A 15,570-nucleotide genomic window follows, 5' to 3' on the forward strand; every position below is an offset into this window, starting at 1 on the left:
CAACTGTGTCTCGGTAGTCCAACAATGCTAAGGACCAGGTTGGTTTCTTTCAGGAAATTGTTCCCATGTGAGGTGAAGACTTCATAGCTCAGTGATGTGTGACTAAATGGTGGCACGCTTCATTGTAATGGCCTCTCCGGGTCCACCAAGTGGTGCAAATGTTTGACTTACCTGTTTTTCTTAGGATCGCCAGGCACCGCTGGACATTAATAATGCAATATTCTGTAAGTCTGGTTAACGTTATTCTGCCCCACATAAACACGAACCTTGCGTTTTATGCCAACTTGTCAAACTTCAGGTCAGGCCACCACTCAGGAACATGTGCTGATTATTATTTTGTGACTGGATGTGTTGGATCATAACTATATGTGCTGTGTGTGACTGCATGTACTATGTTAGGCTTCAAAGGAACGATCTCTTGTTCAGCTGTATACATATGTATGGCTGTTTAATTAACAATAAACATGAACTTGAACTTGAATTAAGTCAGCGATCTACTGGCAACACAGCGTTCTGGTGTTAGAACTCATTGGGTGACTCACAGGCATCACCCCTCCAACAAACAGGTATCTCATTTCTTTAGCCAGACCTGACTGAACAGCCCTCTCGCCCCAGGGATTAGCCTGGTGCATAACACGAGATCAGCGTATTATTAACAAAATTGGGTGATTGATGGCTGGCAAGGAGTTGGTGGGCTGAAGGGCCTGCACCTGAGACTCGCGACTCTGTGTCAGCGGTTCTGTGAACCGCCATGTTTTGGAAACTTAGCTCAAGGACAGGTCAAGCAACGGCTCAAGAATATCGCTTACAGACAGGCAGTTATTTGTGGGAGTGAGAAAGGGTTCCAAATAATTCTAGTTGCTAAAAAGATTAACAATTCAGCTTCACTACCACAAGGGAAATTCTAAATAGTCAGACTGCAGAAATGCATTCTTAAGGATGCAAATTAGGTCAATCTTCATTTCTACTGACCACTATGTTCTTTGGAATCCTTGGAGAGATGACACTATAACTGTGCCATTTAATTAAGGGTGTTATATACCCTCAGTGGCCACTTTATTAGGTACCTGCTCTTTAATGCAAATACCTAATCAGCAAATCATGTGCCAATGTCTTAGTACATAAAAGCAGGGGTCCCCAACCTTTTTTGCACCATGGACCTGTTTAATATTGACAATATTCTTGCGGACCAGCTGACGGGGGGGTGGGGGTATTCAAGTAGGGTTAAGCTCACCTCAACATGTCTTTTACATTTAGGGTTGCCAACTGTCTCACTCCCAAATAAGGGACAAAAGTAGCAGTCAAATCCAGGGACACTTTACCCCAGGAAAGGCTACCATGACCTTGAAGTTTTGCACGAGCACCTGTGTGCGCATGCGTGACGTGCGCATGTGATGTGAGCATGCGCCTACGTACCGATTTTTTCCCCACAGATCAGTTTTGCCTTCATCTTCCCGACTATACTGTATATACATTATTTCTATTTTATATAGACTGTGTATTTATCATATCATTCCTGCTTTTACTATATGATAGTGTTATTTATTTTTGGTTTTATGTGTTATTTGGTATGATTTGTTAGGTTATTTTTTGGGTCTGGGAATGCTCAAAAAGTTTTCCCATATAAATTAACGGTAATTACTTCTTCGCTTTATGCCATTTTGGCATGAAAGGTTTCATAGGAACGCTCTACCTTAGCAGGGGAAATATGGGACAAGGGCGGTCCTGTATGGGACAAACCAATTTAGTCCAATATACGGGATGTCCCGGCAAATACGAGACAGTTGGCAACCCTATGTTCAAGTTCAACAGTGCGTGACAGGGAATGAGGAAAGGTGCAGCTGACTCATATCGTTTCCTCACGGCCCGGTAGCACATGCTTTGCGGCCTGGTACTGGTCCGTGGCCCGGTGGTTGGGGACCGCTGCATAAAAGGCATACAGACATGGTTGAGAGGTTCACGTGTTCAGATCAAATATCAGAATGGGAAAGAAATGTGATCCAAATGTCTTTGCCCGTGGACTGATTGGTGGTGCAATAAGGGGTGGTTTGAGTATATCAGAAACTGCTGATCTCTTGGGATTTTCACGCACAGCAGTCTTTAGAGTTTACAGAGAATGGTGTGAAAAACAACAACAGAAAAAAATCAAGTGAGTGGTGGGTCTGTGGGCGAAAATGCCTTGTTAATGAGTGAGGTCAGAGGAAAATGGCCAGACTACTTCAGGATGACAGGAGGGTGATAGTAACCCAAATAACCACGCATTACAATGGCAGTGTGCAGAAGACCATCTCTGAACACACAATATGTTGAGCCTTGAAGTGAATGGGCTAGAGGAACAGAAAACCACACCAGGTTCCTGCACTTAACAAAGTGGCCACTGAGTGTAAAAGTAAGCTATTGCTAGTAAATAGAATAGAATGTTTTCTAAAGCTACACAAATTATTTTTTAAATTACTGTTGTCTTCTGCCACCAATGCAAATGTGCGATCTGTGTCTGCCATTATTCCTGGCCTCTTGCAAATTCAGTTCCATTGTACTTCACTGGATTGCACGAGCAGAGATGAGTACAGATGGCAGCAGATTTTCCTGCATGAGCAGGAGAGAACAAAGACACTTTTTTTTCTCTAGAAACAACAAGCAAAAGCTCTTGTTCTAATGGAGTCTGATAATTCCACATGTAGCCTAGCAACCAAAAGCACAGAGGATGACAACTGCATCAGAGGACCAGGCAGGACCCAATACATAGCAATTCATGTACTGAAGATCAACTGAGGGAAGATAAGAAGTACCTTGGTGGAAGTTGATGTCCGTACCGATAAGAGAGGGTCATCCAACAGGTAGGACAGTCCCTGCAAGATCAACAGAAGAGAAAAGGAATGTGTCAGATATGCAGTTTTGAATTCTGTGTAATAATCTTAGCATTGTGATTCAGACACATTTGTAAGAAAAGTAAGGAGTGGTGTACTTAGCTATTATATATGACATGAAGAGGTAGGGAATGGACGGATATGGACCAAATGCAGGCAGGTGGGACTTGTTTCAATTGGAATCATGTTTAGCACAGACAATGAACTCGACATTATTTTGCTCTCTTTTTGCATTATTTATTAATTTTTAGTAGATCCTTATTGTAATCTTTAATGCTTTGCGCGGTACTGCTGCCACAAAACATCAAGATTCATGACATATGTCAGTGATAATGCACCTGATTGTTCTCATTGTTACCATTGGGAAAGAGGTACAGAAGCCTGAAGGCACACACTCAGCGATTCAGGAACAGCTTCTTCCCCTCTACCATCCGCTTTCTAAAGTGTCATTCAACCCCTGTACGCTACTCACTAAATTTATTCTTTTTTTTGCGGCACTTATGTTTAACTTAAATATTTAATAGACATATATATATACACACTTACTGTAATTCAGTGTTTTTTTCTCTGTATTTGTTTATCACGTATTTCATTGTACTGCTGCCATAAAGTTAATGAATTTCATGACATACGCCGGTGATATTAAACCTGATTCTCACACTGTGTGTTCCTGGACTATACTGCTCTATTTACAATGTTATGTATTCTATATTCAATGACCCAAATCTTCATCCCAGTGATACAGCGGAATCCCTGCAATCTCTGCGAGAGCACCTCACTTTATTTTTTTATATTCTTTAAATGCGAACTTTGAAGCCAGTTTAAAGTTTGGAGTTTATAAACCTTTTAGGTGAAGCAGTTTGGTCCTGTCCTGTACTGTTCGTTTTCTGTTCTATTCTTCCTTTCTCAGCCAATGGTATCCTCCAACGATCTGAATACCTGCAGATTAGAACCATCCACTCTCCGCAGTAAAGTGATTCCATTATAGCTGAGAAGCTGGCACCTAACTGATAAGGTGAAAAATTGCCCAATCTACAAACAGAAGAATTCATGGCAGATATACAGTGAACAATTAGAGAGCTCTAAAGCATCTCTCAATCTCTGTAAAAGGATGGAAAGAGTCCAACACTTTACAGAGTCATTAACTGTGCCACCAAACCAAACCGATCATTAATAACTTCACCCTTACTCTGCATTTTGCCAGCATAGCATGTCTACAGATCTCATTGCACTCTACAAGTTCAAGTTTATTGTCACAACTAAACAAAACATCGTTCCTTTGGGTCCAAAGTGCAAACACAGAGCATATAGTCACACACAGCTCATGGAGTAATGATTCAGTTACAATCATATACTCTTGTGATTAATTGCATACAAATGCAGATCGCCAAATGCTAAGAACACCTCCCCTCGATTTAAAGGTAGATTTTTACTATCTGTGATGCACTGTGGTAAAATTGACATCAGCCAACAACAGATTTTATTCTTCTGCACCTTGCAGGAAGGAGCAGCAATTCCCCAAGCCTGACTCCTCTTCAATAAGAAATGTAAGAGCTTTTTACCTTTTTTCCTGCCCTATCCAATCTCCACACCCCTTGATCGGCCAGACCAGGCTAACTGTTCTTGAAAACTGGAATTCCCATCCCAAAAAGTGCTGTTGAGGATGGGGAGATAATTGAGAACTTAAATGATGACCTTTGTGAAGAAAAGAGGCTTGGACAATGGAGGGGAAATGGAGTTCAGATATAGAACAGCCACAATGTAACTGAGAAGCATATAGGGCCAATAGTCCTTAGGTTTCCCTGTATACATTATTTTCACCTAAAGATGGCTTTTGTCTTTCATTACCTGGACAAATCGTCAAAAGAGATTAATAGTATATGCAACCAACAAGTGCAAACAAGAGAAAATCTGCAGATGCTGGAAATTCAGGCGACAAACACAAAATGCTGGAGGAAGTCAGCAGGCCAGGCAGCATCTATGGTAAAAAGTACAGTCGATGTTTCGGGCTGTTCAGGTTCAAGTTGAAATGCATGACACTTAAGCACCATTTTTGTTCTCCTTTTTCACTACTAATTATATATATATATTTCCTAGTGTAATTTGTAGTCTACTTATCTATTACACTGTACTGCTGCTGCAAAACAACAAATTTTACGACACATGTTGGTAGTAATAATCTAATTCTGACTCAAATTTAAGCATGTTATTGTTATAAGTATGCATACACAGGGTATAAATGTCATGAACATTTGCTTTTTGCACCAGCAGGACAGAACATTACAAGGACAAACATAAGTTAACGTAAACTTAACATACATTATACTTAAAACTTTTACATAACGTGGATTATTACCTTGTGCAATATCCTTGTCCAGTGTTTCAGTGAATCTTCTGTCCCACCCTCCCTAACCTTTCTTTCCTCAGCCTTCCTACAAGGCTTAAATGATACTGGTAGGCTGCCGTCGATCCCAGGGGATCATGGCGTTGTGCCTCTGGTGGACTGTGTTCTCTCCAGGGCGCAAGCCTGGGTGGGAAGATTTGAAGAACCGGCTGTTGCCCATGCAGTGGGTTCCCCCTCTCCACATCACTGATGTAGTCCAAGGGAAGGGCAAGTGCTGACACAGCTTGGCACCAGTGTTGTCGCAGAGGTCGCCAGAGTGAAATTGTAAACAACATCAAACTGCCTTAGGGACCCCGGCTCCGAATTTCTTCTTCGGGGTTTTCTCCCAAAGCCTTTCCCATGGGTGGATATGGCCGCAAGGCAGCGGAGGTTTAAAGTCAGATTTTCCTTCTCCTTGGCGGGTTGCCATCCAAGGTTGATCAGTCCCACCTGCACGGCTTAAATGAACAGCTCCTCAAATTCTGGCTAGGCATGTTACAGCCTCCCATCTTGAACACTTGAAATCAACCGGTTCAGGTAGCTAGTATTTTTAAGAACTTAATGTTTTATAGCATTTAAAGTATCTTCCCTTTGTAAATTTCAATAGTGACCCCTCCCCCTTTCCCCGATTACATCCTCGCATATTTCTTTATTTGTCCCACTACCACTTTTATGAATCAACCTCTTCACCTTCACCTTAGATTCCCTTTGCACTCTCCTTCCCTCACCAGCTTCTCTGCATCTTAAAGCTCAAACTGTTCCCTATTCAGACAATGGCTGTTTGACCTGGAATGTTAAATCTGTTTCTTTCTTCACTGATGCTGCCTGATCAGTTTTTGCCACAGCAGAATTGTGCATGTTGGGTAAGTAATAATCAATGGAATCTGTTGAAATAAAAGATATTTTAAGTGGAATTTTCGACACAAAGCACAGGAAAATGCCTTTAGCTGTCAGTTGATGCCTATGCTCCAGTTCTATCTCCTGCAATCCTTCTTCCAACCAAAGGAGGTATAAGGCACTCCTTCCCTCTACTAGCCAGCAGGTCATCCTTGGGCGAGGTGTAGCACCTGTCTAGCCACCCCCACCCCACCGATCAGGGTGATGTGAAGCCATGGGAGCAGGTGGTGGATGGTCGTAGGAGCAGCTGGTGCATATCACAAGTCCTGGTTATGCGACCACTGGCTCCAGGCAGACAACCTCTGAAAAGTATTGATAATGGCTGGGGCCACCCATCTTGTAAAGACACTGGCCAAAAGAAGGCAATAGCAAGCCACTTCTGTAGGAAAATTAGCCAGGAATAATCATGGTCATGAAAGGAGCATGATTGCCCACGATCGCCCACATCATACGAAATGGCACATAACGAATGAGCGAACCTGAACCTTTTTTTCAAATTCTTCATCTCAAGTGCATCCATTTTTATTTGCCTCAACATTCTGTGATGGTGGGTTCCAAACTCTGTAGTTTTCCTTTGATTTCTCTATGAGATATTTGTTATCTTAGTTTAGTGGTTTCTTGGTTTGCTCCACTCTCTAAGCAGGCTGTCCCTGTGACTATCTAACCGCAAAGTGAAATATTTCTTAACATAATTGTTGCCTTAATGGATTCACCCTTTTTGGGGGATTTCTTTTATTTATTTATATGCCCTTTGAATACTTTGCTAGTTTGTTTTATGTTCGTTCATAATTTAATATTATAATTCCTGAGCGCCTGTGACCTTCCTAAGAGAAACACGCCCGTATTTTGACCGTCAATTGACTACTTCATAGGCTGCCGTCTATGTCGATGTGTCTTGATGCCGATACAATTACACATCTCTGATGGAGGCTTTGCAATTAAATGACACTCCCGTGCTTTTAAATTGGGCAAGTGGCTTAAATTGTGTTGCAAAACTGATATTTTTAATTACGAAGGAACCGTTTTCAGTGTGCTAGACATGCCAGTTATTTCAGGTTGTGACAGGTGTTCAGTGATAGTTCACACTCATTATGGAGCAATTGCCTTTTACACTTAATTACCTCTAAGTGGAGAGCACTCAAGCATAGCTAGAAATATGAAATGACACATTTACAAGTACAATGGAATCTTGTTAGGTTTAGTAGTTTTGAGGCAGGCAACTATGTTGAATACTAAATTGCCCATTGGGGCTAGTGGGCAAATTGTTGGGGTATTGTATAGCTACATAGAAGCTATAGCGGGTAATTCATGCCAATAGCCATTACCATGTTATTCTCTTCTCGATGGCTCTTGATAATTTGCATCGCGTGTGGATTTTATTAAAACTAAAGCTAGGGCATTGAGGAGACCTTTAGTTAGAGATTGCAGTCTCCCCTGGTAATGTTGAGTCCATTTCATCCTGGCAATCCATTTTTAATTACAGAAAATGGACTTTAATGCCTGTATAAGTGGCAATAAAATTATACAGAACAAACCTACCTCTAAACAGTGCTGAAGAAACAGCATGATACTACTTGACATTCTGCTATTGAACTTCAATTTCTTTTCATTCTGGTTTCAGTAGGTGAAAATAGTATAAGAGAGCATCTGAAAAGGTCCTGGGTCATGATGAGTTATTGGCTCCATAACAACCAAAAGACACAACCACTAACCACAGCAACGCACATAAAAGTTGCTGGTGAACGCAGCAGGCCAGGCAGCATCTATAGGAAGAGGTACAGTCGACATTTTGGGCCGAGACCCTTTGTCAGGACTAACTGAAAGAAGAGCTAGTAAGCTCTTTCTTGCTCTTACTATCTCTTCTTTCAGTTAGTCCTGACGAAGGGCCTCGGCCCGAAATGTCAATTGTACCTCTTCCTATAGATGCTGCCTGGCCTGCTGCGTTCACCAGCAACTTTTATGTGTGTTGCTTGAAATTCCAGCATCTACAGATTTCCTTGTGTTTGCACTAACCACAGCCCCCACTTACTCTTGTCCACACTGCACCAGAATACATGGATCCTGGACTGGCCTCCACAGATGCCTGACAGCCACCAGTAAGTCAAGTCAAGTCAAGTCAAGTCACTTTTTATTGTAATTTCGACCATAACTGCTGGTACAGTACACAGTAAAAATGAGACGACGTTTTTCAGGACCATGGTGCTACATGAAAAAATACAAAAACTACACTGAACTACGTAAAAAAAAAAACAACACAAAACTACACTAGGCTACAGACCTACCCAGGATGGCATAAAGTGCACAAAACAGTGCAGGCATTACAATAAATAATAAACAAGACAATAGGCACAGTAGAGGACAATCCCTCAGGAGAACATTTGATTCAAGTGATTGCACCACTACTGTTGGCTCGATGAGCTTAACCCAGCTTCCAGTGACTTCCTCAAAGAAAGATTCTTCATTTGTGCCTGTCAGCAGATAGCCTCACAATGAACCTGTCCTGTCTTCTCCTTTTGCACACACTTAAAGGCATGCACACACATGTATAATCACACACACTCATACAGACATGCATGCACATGCAAAATTCTATAACTACATGCAAATACAGAAATATATCTACACATGCTCTTTATACAATTCTTTACTCAGAGTGGTGGGTGCGTAGAACGTGCTCTCAGGGATGGTGGTAGAGGCAGATACATTACACCCATTTAAGTAACTCTTTGATAATGGGAGGGTTATGTTGGAGGAAAGGGTTAGATTGATCTCAGAGTAGGTTAAAAGTTCAGCACAACATCATGGGACAAAGGGCTTATACTGCGAATAATGTTCTATGTTCTATGTTCACAGATGCACACGCAAATGGGTGCACACATTGAGGGCATGTGCACAAATATATACCAACTCAGGAGCACATACGCATATTTTACCAACAGAAACATGATTAAATAATTTGAATAATTAAATGTAAATAAGAATAAAGTGAGAATTGATTGCTAAAGCTTGAAAATTGGTTAAGTTAAATAACCTTAAGTTAAGACGACTGAATAGAGTGAATTTAGAAAGAAGGAGATTCAAGGACATGACTGGTTTTAATGGAATTTTTATTTACCTCTGTTCCATTAATTTCCGATTCTACCCTTTCATGGTTACAGCTCTCAGCAGAGCAGTAGCTGATCTTCTAAATACCAAACAATTCAAAAAGGGTTTGCTCCTTTGCTAACGGGCTAAGTGCATTCATTTGTAGAATCTAATCTTTAGTCATCACATTTGATGGTGCATCTCTATTAATGATGTTCAATGAAAGAGAACTTCGACTTTTGTTAAATTGGAAGAGACTACAAAACACCTAGTTTCCAACACCTAACCTCAAAGTTCCAAGTGTGCACTTCGGAAACATTTGGGGTGAATGCAGAGCTTGATAGCATTGAAAAGTTCTCTGAAATCCATTTCTTAATCTTTTTGAGACCAAGCCGCATCCCATCCCCTACCTGTGCCTCCTTCCAAGAATCAGTAAGCACATTACAGTTGTATGTATATTTGATACAGAGATGTAGAAAAAGGGATTTGGCAGACCATGTAGCCCTTTGAACTTGCTCTGCCATTCAGTACATGATTATGGCTTATATGCTTTTGGAGTAGCAAAATGGAGACTGCAGATACTGGGATCTGGAGCAACCACAAAGTGCTGGAGGAACACAGCAGGTCAGGCAGCCTTTATGGAGGAAACAGACACTTTATGTTTTGGGTCGAGATCCTTAACTTTGAGCATTTCTCAGAATCCTACTCACAGTCTCTCCCCAGATTTCTTGATCTCATTAATCCAAGAACTATATCTGTGTCTTTCTTGAAAATATTTAATGAGTTGGCTTCACCTGTCTTCTGTGACCAAAAATAGTCAAGTAGCTAGACAAAGCTCGTGGTGCTCAAAATCATGAGGAATGGTCGTGATAATAACCTTTTGAAACTTTGAAGATGTAGAATCTTTGAGGGTAGAGTTAAGTACCTGTAAGGTTAAAAAGACCCTGGTGGAAGTTATATACAGGCCTCCGACTGGGTAATGAACCAGATTTGATTACGGAGCTTAAGGTAAAGTAATCCTTAGGAAGCAGTGATCATAATAAGATAGAATTCCCCCTGCAGTTTGAGAGGGAAAAAGCTAAAATCAGATTTATCAGCATTACAGTGGAGGAAAGGGAATTACAGAGGCTTGAGAGAGCAGCCGGCCAAAGTTGATTGGAAGGGGACACTAGCAAGGGATAATGGCAGAATAGTAAATGGCAGGGGTTTCTGGGAGCAATTTGGAAGGTGCAGGAAAGTTACATTTCAAAGATGAAGTTTTCTAAATTGGAGGATAAAGTAACTGGCTGACAATGGAAATCAAGGATAGCATAAAAGCAAAAGCGAGGGCATATAATATAGCAAAAAATAGTAGAAAGTTAGAGGATTGGGAAGCTTTTAAAAACCAACTGAAGGCAACTAAAAAGCCATAAGGAGGGAAAAGATGAAATATGAAGGTGAGTTTGCCAATAAAATAAAACAGGATTCAAAAAGTTTTTTTTCAGATATAGAAAGAGTAAATGAGAGGTGGAGTGGATATCGGATCAATTTAACCCTTCCCTCCTAGAGTGCTCTCCATTTGTCTATCAATAATGTGCCTATCTAGGTGTTTCTTAACTGCCTCTACCTCTACCCCAGGCATGGTGTTGCCACAACTCTCTGTGTCAAAAAACTTACCTCTAGCATATTGCCTAAAATTTCCTCTAATCACTTTAAAATTATGACCCCTGTTATTAGCCATTTCTGCCCTGGAAAAAGTCTCTGGATTTCAGATTCCTTCTTTCCTTATCAGATTCCTGCTTCTGCAGCCCTTTATCTTTCCCACCCACCTGGCTTCACCTATCACCTTCTAGCCAGCCTCCTCCACATCCCTCGCCCTCTTTTTATTCTATTATCTCCCCCCTTCCTTTTCAGTCCTGATGAAGGGCCTCAGCCCGAAACATTTCATCGATGCTGCCTGAACTGCCAAGTTCCTGCAGCATTTTGTGTGTGTCCACTCATTCAATGCCTCTTATCATCTTGTACACCTCTATCAAGTCATCTCTCATCCTCCTTCGCTCTGAAGAGTAAAGCCCTAGCTTGCTCAGCCTATTCTTAAAAGTGATGCTCTTGAATCCAGGCAGCACCCTGCTAAATCTGCACCCTCTCTATAGCTTCCACATTCTTCCTATAATGAAGCCTCCAGATCTGAACACAATATTCCAAGTTTCAATGGGACTTCACTTTTTGCTATCCTTGTATTACTCCCAGCACACAAAGTATCAGCCAGCTGCAGTTTATAATCACAAGTTACATTGGATGTCACTACAGGGCGGAGACAGAAGCAGTGTTAACAAGGGTAGGATTGCTGATTGAGAGCCTGTGGAATCTGTGTCGAGGCCTCAACAGCAGGGACAGAACCCTGTCATGATGCCATGTGGCCTGCCCCCACAGCCCTGGTTCAGGACCCAAGAGGTAATATATCTGCAGACTCACAGTTGTCCGCTCCAAGCAATGCAGCAGATGGTGATGTTGCCTGGCCACAGCTGATCCTGGTCTGTTGGGACATGGCTGCTGGTCCTTATCGCCTGACTCCTGAAACAAGAGCAATATTAAAAAAAAAGCTTAGCATGTGACATATTTGAAAATGCAACAAAATGCTTTGAGGATTATATGACAGGGTATCTTTTTATTGATGTCTGTATTCTTCTCTGCGGATATTGTTTAAAACAACAAATAAAATGCTGGAGGTCCTCAAGGGGTCAGGCATCATCTGTGGAACAAAATAGCCAGTTTACATTTTAATGGGACTTTGGACCAGATGAATGTTCCTGACACAAATTGACAACTGTCTATTTTTCTCCACAGATGCTGCCTGACCAGCTGAGTTCCTCCGGCATTTTGTTTGTTGATCCAAATTGCAGCGTCTGTCATCTCTTGTATCTCGGGCAAGATCCTGCCCGACCAACTTAATTGCATTTTTTGAGGAGGTAACAAAATGGATTGATGAGGGCAGGCAGTTAGTGTAATTAACGTGCACTTTAGTAGGGCCTTTGCCAGGTGCCTCTCTTTGGAGATTAAGGCCATGGGATCAGGGCTAGTTGGCAAACTAGATCCAAAACTGGCTTGATAGGAGAGAGACGGTCATGGTAGAGGGTTGTTTTTCTGGTTGGTTGATTTAACTGGTGGTGTCCCACAAAGATCATTGCTGGGACCATTGCAGTCTGTAATATGCATGAATGACTTGGATATGGATGTAGGAGACAAGATCAGTAAGTTTGCCAGTGACACAAAGATCGGAGGAGTTGTTGACAGCGTGGCGGGGGTGGTGTTCGGCTGCTGAGAGATAGTGATGTGTTGGTGAAACAGGCTGAAAGTGATAGATGGAGTTAAGTGAGAAAATGCATTTTTGGGGGAATTAATGAGGCTAGGACGTATACCACAAAGGACAAGTCTTAAGGAGTACTGAGGAATGTTTAGAACAAGAAACATAATGCTGGAGGATGTCAATGGGTCAGGCAGTAAAGGAGAATTGGGTCTGATCCAGGTGACCCAGGATTTTGACATGAAAGGTGGACTGTCCATTTCCCTCCACGGATACTGCCTGACCTACTCAGTAAGAGTCCATAGATCCTGAATGTAGCGAAGGAGGTAAATGAAATGGTTAGGAAGGCATAATGGGACATTGTTTTTTTTTTAGTTGGGTCATAAAGTACACAAGTAGCGAGTTTTGCTACAATTTAGGCTTAGAGGTCTCCGGACCAAGTGGTGGGAGAGAGGATCAGTAGAGAAGAGTATAAAGGAATTGGGCTAAATATCCTGTTTCTACAGTACGCTGTACAATTCTATGACTCTTCTGACTAGAGGAGAGATCTTCAAGCTCTTTCAGGCAGGTGGCTGTGAAATGCCTTGTGGAAAAATTTCAGGGAGAAACATGACAAACAATCTGCTGAAGGAACTCAGCTGTTCGTGCAGAATCTGTGCGGGTGGGGGAGAGGTGGAAAAAGAATTGTCCACAATTCAGTTTCCCCTCCGGACACTGCTTGACCAATTGGATTGCTCCAGATTCCAGATTATGCCATCTCTTTCGTCTCCAAATTACCTTCAATGTTCCAACTAATATCTGTTCCTCATAAAAGTGATTATCTGTTGACTGTGCCACTGCTGTCTAGGGGAGATTGTACTTGAGAGCATGCATTTCTTCTATTATAATAGTGACTACATTTCAAAAAATATATTGTACTGTGCAAAAGTCTGAGGCACATATATATAGCTAGGATGCCTAAGACTTTTGTAGAGTACTGTTTATTATATCTTCCAACTTACCAAATAACAGCTTAATACTACTGAACTAATACAAAGCAAATACTCTTATTTCTGTTTTCCACCCACCTTCTTATTCTAACCAAAGTCTTAGGCACCCTAGTGATATATTTGTACCCTAGACTTTTGCACAGTACAGTGCTTAATTGGCTATAAAAAGCTTAAAATATCATGAAGGGAGCTGTATTAAAGTAAGTTATTCTCTTTCCTGTATAGATTCAGGGTTCCACATCTTGTTCTTTTTTTACATATTAACTTTATTCACATATGAGACCAGTTATTTACCAAACATACAAACACTAATGTCGATTGATATCACTCTTGCTGCAAAATTTGGAGCTTGCAGGTTCAAACCAAATTCTGGGATGGGTCCAAGTTCTAATTAGAAACACCAGGTAGATCAAACTGAGTAGCAGGGATGATGAGGCATGTCAAAGTCCTGTTGAGAGAGGTAGTGTATGTCAAACTGTTACGGTAGCGACGTGTGGTTTGTGTGATAGTGCTGGAGGGGATATATCAGAGTGTCACTCTCAGGGATGTGTGACATATCATGCAAAATTTTTTTGAAGGCTGTAATGTGATTCAGTTTGTGTTATAGGAAGAGATGTAGGTCAGGAAGGAGCAGTGAGAGAAGTATATTGCAGTGGGAAACGTATGGTGTATCAGGCAGAGTGGGGAGAGAGTATAATCAAACAGAAGTGAGAGAGTGAAATTAATGTGTGTTATAGCAAGTGGTGTGAGTTATAGTGCCTTGTGTTAGAGTGAAGAGTGCATGGTTTTTATGTTTAATGCAGATTGGTGAATATTGATGAGGATTGCTATGAAATATTTAAAATATATAAGGGAATTTATTAATGATAAGCAAAGAGCTCGTTGCATAAGCTTTTTCCCCCTCCCCACCTTTTTGCTGTATCCATCTTTCTGTTGACTGCCACACTCATTTCCAGGCAATTGTCTGCTGTTTGTGCTTTACTACTTATTGTGTAGGGCACACATACCCACTCTGTGCATATATCCACACACTAACCATTCCAAATAACAAGCAGTGTATGGCAGAATAAAACAATGAAAGCATGGGAGACTCAGACAAGTCTGAATACCCAAGGACTGCCCATTTACAAATGTGAATAGGACAAGCACACTCAATTTATGTACTTGGAAAATTGTCCTTCAATATAAAGAGTTCAATCATTTCCTAGAGCTCTTCACCCATTCATCTAACTGCTGCACAATATAGCATTGCACCTACTGTGATCTCCAGTCCCTCATTCATCAAGCCATTACGTTTGATCTGAAGATAGGCATTGGCATTTCCAGTCTTCGCTATCTTTATCCTCGCAAGCCTGGCCTTCTGTGAAGAGAAACAAGCTTGTCTCAACAATAATTGTCCAAATCAATTACTCTGAAGGTAGCTCGCAGAATTCCCTTCTTGCAATTTCACTTTACCGTTTTAATATAATCCTGGTGCCAATTGAAAGGCCTGTGCATACATTCAGCATGCTATTGTAGTGGTTTGTGCATTGCTTTACAGTACCGGAAATTACTGATCATGGGTCAATTTACACTGGTGCCTGTGAGGGGTTTGTTGTCCTCCCTGTGACTGTGTGGGTTTCCTCTGGGTGTTCTGGTTTCCTCCCACACTCCAAAGACTTATGGTTAGGGTTAGTGAGTTGTGGGCATGCTACATTGACATTGGAAGCATGGCAACAATTGTGGGCTGCCCACAGTACAAACCTCGCTGATTTGATTTGATGCCAATGAGGCATTTCACGATATGTTTTGATGTATGTGTGACAACTAAAGCTAATCTTTATCTTTACCATCCACCACTACTTCACAATGTTTCTCATCTTTCTCCACGTGCTCTGGTTTCCTCGCACTTTCCAAACGTTAGGGTTAGCGAGTTGTGAGTGTGCCATGTTGGCGCTGAAAACATGGTGCCACTCGCGGGCTACCACCCAGCACAATCCTTGCTGAATTTGACTTGACGCAAACATTGCATTTTACGAATGTTTCGATGTACATGTGCCGAATAAAGCTAGTCTTTATCTTTAAAAT

The 15,570-nt window shown here is 41.5% G+C and overlaps 1 protein-coding gene across 2 annotated transcripts in view; it reads right to left on the reverse strand.

Annotated features, from left to right (window-relative positions):
• Positions 1 to 15,570, reverse strand: part of kcnd3 (potassium voltage-gated channel, Shal-related subfamily, member 3) — a 379,784-nt gene that overhangs the window by 14,531 nt on the left and 349,683 nt on the right. The window contains exons 3-5 of one of the 2 annotated variants that reach the window (XM_072277792.1): positions 14,762 to 14,863; positions 11,686 to 11,784; positions 2,790 to 2,849 (exon numbers count right to left, since the gene is read on the reverse strand). In XM_072277792.1, the coding sequence (XP_072133893.1) occupies positions 2,790 to 2,849; positions 11,686 to 11,784; positions 14,762 to 14,863 (261 nt within the window). The remainder of the gene's footprint in view (positions 1 to 2,789; positions 2,850 to 11,685; positions 11,785 to 14,761; positions 14,864 to 15,570) is intronic. The other variant, XM_072277793.1, reaches the window with a different exon arrangement.

The sequence above is a fragment of the Mobula birostris genome, chromosome 14, assembly GCF_030028105.1.
Source record: "Mobula birostris isolate sMobBir1 chromosome 14, sMobBir1.hap1, whole genome shotgun sequence".
Classification (NCBI taxonomy): domain Eukaryota; kingdom Metazoa; phylum Chordata; class Chondrichthyes; order Myliobatiformes; family Myliobatidae; genus Mobula; species Mobula birostris.